The sequence below is a fragment of the Gekko japonicus genome, unplaced genomic scaffold (genome assembly GCF_001447785.1).
Source record: "Gekko japonicus isolate JY-2015 unplaced genomic scaffold, Gekko_japonicus_V1.1 scaffold1996, whole genome shotgun sequence".
NCBI classification, from domain to species: Eukaryota; Metazoa; Chordata; class Lepidosauria; order Squamata; family Gekkonidae; genus Gekko; species Gekko japonicus.
This window is the reverse complement of record NW_015160894.1, coordinates 315,699-321,669: the sequence shown is the minus strand read 5'-3', so window position 1 is coordinate 321,669 and position 5,971 is coordinate 315,699. Positions and strand designations below refer to the sequence as shown.

The 5,971-nt window shown below is 48.1% G+C and overlaps 2 protein-coding genes across 2 annotated transcripts in view; both read right to left on the bottom strand.

The window, feature by feature from the left end:
* Positions 1-4,955, bottom strand: part of LOC107120918 (zinc finger protein RFP-like) — an 11,417-nt gene extending 6,462 nt beyond the window's left edge. Inside the window, exons 1-4 of the mRNA XM_015423702.1 lie at positions 4,881-4,955; positions 2,515-2,634; positions 1,702-2,131; positions 650-745 (exon numbers count right to left, since the gene is read on the bottom strand). Coding sequence (XP_015279188.1) covers positions 650-745; positions 1,702-2,131; positions 2,515-2,600 — 612 coding nt within the window. The 5' untranslated portion in view covers positions 2,601-2,634; positions 4,881-4,955. The remainder of the gene's footprint in view (positions 1-649; positions 746-1,701; positions 2,132-2,514; positions 2,635-4,880) is intronic.
* Positions 4,667-5,971, bottom strand: part of LOC107120897 (E3 ubiquitin-protein ligase TRIM39-like) — a 16,596-nt gene continuing 15,291 nt past the window's right edge. The window contains exon 7 of the mRNA XM_015423662.1: positions 4,667-4,747. Coding sequence (XP_015279148.1) covers positions 4,667-4,747 — 81 coding nt within the window. The remainder of the gene's footprint in view (positions 4,748-5,971) is intronic.

Here is a 5,971-nt window from a genome sequence, read left to right as displayed (position 1 = left end):
GCATGGACGGCTTCAAAAGGGAATTAGATAAGCATATGGAGCAGAGGTCCATCAGTGGCTATTAGCCACAAGGTATAGATAGGGGCTCTGGGGCAAGTGATGCTCTGTCTTCTTGGTGCTTGGGGGGGGTCAACAGTGGGAGGGCTTCTAATGTCCTGGCCCCACTGGTGGACCTCCTGATGGCACCTGGTATTTTTGGCCACTGTGTGACAGAGGGTTGGACTGGATGGGCCTTTGGCCTGATCCAACATTGGCGTCTCTTATGTTCTTATGTTTCCTATTCTTATCACTAATATCATGCATTCCTATCTTACTTTGTAAAAGCCCAACTTAACCTAGCCTAGCCCCACTCTACCTAAAAGTATCTAGCACAAACTTTCTTTCTTAACCTCCCTCCAGTATAGGTATCTCCCCATAACACATCCAATCAGAACACTTCACTCCCAGCTCTCTCTCTCATTGGTTCTTTCTCTCCTTCTGTCAGTGAAAGGCACTCCTCTCCATAAACTCCGCCCCCCAGGCAATACCCTTTACCATTTAAATCACCTGTCAAGAACTAGGTACACAATTACAACCTTTACAATACTATCTACCTATCTCATAGGCATTACATCACACCCAGCCCCAACACATGAGCCTTGACACCTACCAGAAATGTCTGGCTTTTCTGGTCCTCCAACATTTTCTCTTCCTTAAGCTTTTCTCTCTCTCGCTCCAAAAATTGAAGCTGGGCCTGGATCTCTTTCTGCAGAAACAATAAAGGCCATTGCTTTTGGGGAGGTTAGTCCCTATGACACCCGTCATGAAAGCCTGCATAAAGCTCTATCTGATCTGAAAATGAACAGATGAGAGAGGTTTGGCTTTCTGGGCTTCATGCAATTTGGGGGCAGAGCCACGAGATACATTTAGAAAGCTATCATCTATATCTTGTCTCTAAACTTAGGTCAATCTACTTGTCAATAACAAAAAATAGAAACTGGACAACAGAAAACAGGAGAGGGTTCCTAGACATACCATGGCAGAAAAAGAGAGGGAAGGGTTCTAAATGCACAGACCAATGGATGCCCAGGCATTACTAGTCAAGAGCTGATATGCAGAAGGATGGATGAATTGGACTTTGCACAGTCAGTGGATCTCTGGCCCCAGGACCAAGTCCTGCAGCTTTGCTTGAGCATGGGATGCCTTTCAGTCCCTTCCCCTCTTTTCTGCTGATGCTTAGCCATGGAATGGGTAAGGATAAAGAAATGCAGTGGGAAGTGGAGGAGAGGGAGAAGACGACAAATGGGAGAGGATCGGCTTGCGTTTGTGAGTTGGGGAATGCAATGGGAATTTTCTCCCTTCCGCTCCATCTCTTGTGTCAACCTTGTGTACATATGCGCATGTGAAACACAGGCTGTTAGCATATGTGCTACATGGTACTATGCATGCAGATGCATTTATGAACATGTGCCCAACTGCTTATGTCATTCTCACATAATGGAGGGCGTGGAGGGAGTAGCAGATACATGCAGAACATTTCTGTGTGCTCAGAGTTGAATACATTGCATGCTCTCCAGGAGGGTGGGGACAAGAACGGTAGGTAACTGAATGTTTTCAAACTATTGCCAAAGTGAATTAAGTATCAACGCATTCTAAAGCATGGCAGAATGTTCTGAGCTGTCTTTATGGATTTCGATAGCCATCCAGTTAATGCTTTCCTACCTTATACTCCAGGAAAGCCTCTTCCATGGGAAGTACACAGTGATTTCGGTGTCTGATGGATCGGTCACACACCACGCAGATGGGGGCTTGGTCATCATGGCAGAAGAGCTTCAGGGGCTCCTGGTGCCTCTCGCACCCTCCCCACTTTGCCTCGGCTCCTTTTCCCGCCTGGAGTTTCCTGACAAGTTCCACAAGGTTTGCCAGCTGCCGGTTTGGCCTGAAGTTCTCTTGCTGGAAAATTTCTCGGCACTGAGGGCAGGAAGGGGCTCTCTCTGTCTCCTCCCAGCACTGGGTGAGGCAGGCTTGGCAGAAATTGTGCCCACAGTCTAGAATCACTGGCTCTTTGAAATATTCCAGGCAGATGGGGCAAGCCGTTTCCTCATGCAACTCCTTGATGACACTCCTGGCTGCTGTTACTTCTTCTCTCTCCCTGAAATGTAAAAAAAGGACCTGCGGGTTTTACTTTCCTATAAAAGGACCTGAAAGAGTTGTGTGAAGCCACCAGAGTTCCCTCTAAGCTGAGTTAGCGTGAGCTAGCTCACAGTTTTTTAGCCTCCAGCTCACAGATTTTTGTCTTTGCTCAGGAAGGATGGCTCCAGAGCAAACTGATTAATGCTGTAGCCAAATCACTCGCTCACAACTTTAATGCCAGCAGCTCACAAAGTAGAATTTTTGCTCACAAGACTCCGCAGCTTAGAGGGAGCGTTGGAAGCCACCCCTTTCCATTCCAGAGTACAGGCATGAGAGAAGCCACTGAGGGAAGGAAGGTTAGTGCCACAGTGACACTGAAGAGAGTGCTAAGACAGAACTTACCTTGGGGAAGATCCCTGTGGACATTGTGGGGACCGCCGCCTGGTCCCTGAGCAACCCCTCTTCTTCTTCATGGCAAATAGAGACATATTAGCTTGCAGTATCCTGAGATTTTGCAGTCACCTGTAAAGATAAGAGATCAAGAAGAAAAATAAGAGATTGGTTTCATACCCCGTCTTTCACTACCCAAAGGAGTCCCTTTCTCTCCCCACAACAGACACCTTGTGAGGTCGCTGTAAACATACCTTTGATTTACTGACATTCATTACAGAAATCTCATGCTTAATGTTCCTAGCCTAGGATCCAGGGGAAAACATGAAATGGCTGGGCATTGTGAATTTTTGTACATAAGTTGCTTCATGTGCTGGTCAAGAACATGAGAAGGCATCCTAACAGAGACTGAGGGGGGCCATGTGTTTTGTCTACAAAACTATACTCTTCCCCAGAGAAATAACTACAACTTCCTACAAAGGGGGTGAACTTGGTCTGGACACACACAGTCTAATCCACCTCACTGGCTTCTTGTTATTCCTCCTCTAAAATAGTTCACATTGCTTTCTTAATGAGAAAGACTGGTTCATGAGGGCATGGATACAGTGAAAAGGGTGAGGGAACCCAGTTGCACACAGGAGAGCCCTGGCATAAAGAACCCAGCAAAACACACACAGTACCAAGGCACATAAAAACTCATACCTGGTCTTAAAGGTGCTTGATATTTTCCCCCTACCATTGTGGCAGTCGAGCAAAGCAAACTCTCTCTCATCCCCTCCCTCCCATAAGGGAGGAGCCTCAGCCAGTGGAAGGAAAGAAAGGCTGCCCTTTGTCTCCCGCAGCCTGGCCAGGAAGTGAGCTCTGGCTGTTTCTTCCCTCCCCCTGGGAGGAAGAGGGGAAGGAGTCTCAGCCAGTTCTTTACCAGACTCTCTCAATTGCACAAGAGAGCCTTGCCTATTGATATCTCCTGTGCGATGGAGAGAAACTGGTAAAGCAAGCTCTAACATAGAATCATAGAATGTTAAGAGTTGGAAGGGACCTTGCAGGTCATCTAGTCCAACTAGGCTTACCAAATTCCGGCGGGGGAATTGTATTTCCTGGCAGGAGCCTTGCCGCGAGGACGGCTGCACGTGTTGCACCCACCGTCGCCAGGATGTGATGCTCCGCGTCGCTCTGGCAATGGGACTCTAAACGTGGAGCGTCACATCCTGGCGACAGCGGGTGCAGCCGTCCCTGCAGCGAGCCTCCTGCCAGGAAATACAATTCCCCCGCCGGAATTTGGTAAGCCTAAATCCAACCCCCTGCACTCTGCAGGAGCATAGCCTACCGGTAGCAGAACCGCAAATGCAAGTAGGAAACAGCCAGGGTCTTGTGGGCCTGATTGGGGCCCTCTGGGGGCCTGATCTGGCCCACATGTTTGACACCCCTAATCTAACCCAACCATTTTGAGCCTGCAGACACCTCTGGAATAGTGATACAGCACAGCAGGCATGGTCACAAAATGGCTGCCCTAGGAGATGGTGCCAACAATACAATGACTGCCACAGCTTACATTTTAAGTCACACAGTACAGATCTTTGTGCTGTGTTGGAAGCTAATGCTGAAGCAACATTTTTAAAAAAAATCTTACTCAGCAGCTAATGGTGGGCAAAAAACCCAGTTGGCCCCACCCACTTTCTAAAAACACTTGGCAGACAAGAGGACAGGTTCTAGTGGGCACCCCACTGGTGACCCCTCCTGTAACCCCTATGTCCCACTGAGTTCCCTCTCTAAACTTCTCCTTCCCCAGGCCCCATCCCCAGATTTCAAGGAATTTCCCAAGATAAGAGTTGGGAAATTACCGAGGGAGCGCAAAGCCATCTTGGAAAGGAACTGAAACCAGTAATTGGAAATGCACCACTGCACAATCCAGTGTTCAGATTACGCGGTTTATTTTCCGATGGCCGCAGCCGTTTCGGCTGCACCCGCGACCTGACTCGGTAAAAGAAACCTTCACACGTTCCCCGTTCAGCTCCGCCCTTCTCTCCGCAAAAAGCCAAGCAAGACCTCGGCAGAGTTCTGCCTGTTCAAAGTCAAACCACTCGCGAGCAGCATGAGGAGGTCGACCCCCTCTCCTTTGCAGCCCCAATTCGGGGGAGTTCTTTTTTAAAAAGTTTAGAAGAGGCTACCCACAGAAAGGCTGCCTTTCCTCTTCCTCCTCCGCCAGCTTCGCTTGCTCGGCTACACACAGAGTAACCCCGACCGACTTAAAGAAATGGGGGAAGGTGTTATTAAAATTGCAACACATTGAAAACTTGGGCTACTCAGCTCCCGCTTTGCACACTGCCCACCCCATCTGCTCATCATCACTGCAGTCCCATCGCACCCTCCTCTTTTACCTGCTAAACGAAATAAGGACCTTATAAAGCTCGAAATTTTTGTTCACGCCGCCCAGAATACGTTTCTTTGCGGACGCCCAAACCGGCGCGGGAAAGGAAAAGAAAGTGGGCGGCACCCGCTGCTCCTGGGTCCCCCACCCCACCCCCGGCTAGAGAGAGGATCGATTCCTCCACCCAATCAAAACGAGAAGGGGGCGGAGCATTAAGCGCTCCCCACCCTCCACGCGGGGTTTACCAGAAACGAAGCAGCAGCAGAAACGAAACCAAACGGGCTCTTTATTTTGATCAGCTGGCGCAAGCGTATGTCTGCTATGACTTGACCGCCTCTGGAGAGTCTTCAGAGTATTAGGCCTAGGCGCTTAGTATTATATCGCTGTTTTTCCCGGGGTGGGTGGGACGGATGTGGTTATTTGCGTATTTTGTGCGTTTTGATCCAGCCTTCACCTGCGTGGTTCTCGTTGTATATTCGTATACAACAACAATCCTGTGAGGGAGACTGGGCTGAGCAAAAATGACTGGCCTAAGGGTTATACATGATCTTTTATGGGAAAGGGGGAATCAAAGCCCAGGCCTCTGGACTTTTAACTAATATGCTGTGGTGGTTGGTAGCTGCATAGGTCCACAGAGAAACATTGCCATCCCCCCTCCCCCCCCAAGCATTATGCTCTACAATTTTGAAAGGTTCCATCAAAAAGAGAAAATACATGTCTAGACAGGGGCAAGTCTGCAGACAATTTTGTCTTTCAAAAGCCTCATTTTCAGCATATTGTATTGCAAACTTTTTTTGTGAATGCTTGTTCTTCCACTTTGTTTTTCAGATTTTTGAAAAAATGAACTGTTTCCCTTATGTTTTCACCCTTGAACTGTTGTTGGTAGTTTGTTGTCAGTCACATAGTGTGTTTGACATGTGGCATACCACTTCAGCCATTCTCCCTCATCTAACATTTGACTTCACCTCTGTTTCACGCCAGTAATAAGTAGCATTTTATTCAGAAATCTGGTGTATGCCTTACTACCACAAAATCACAAAAACGCTGGAAAACACTTCAGCCTTCCAGGACATTCAATGGAAAACCTCAAAGTAGCTGTTT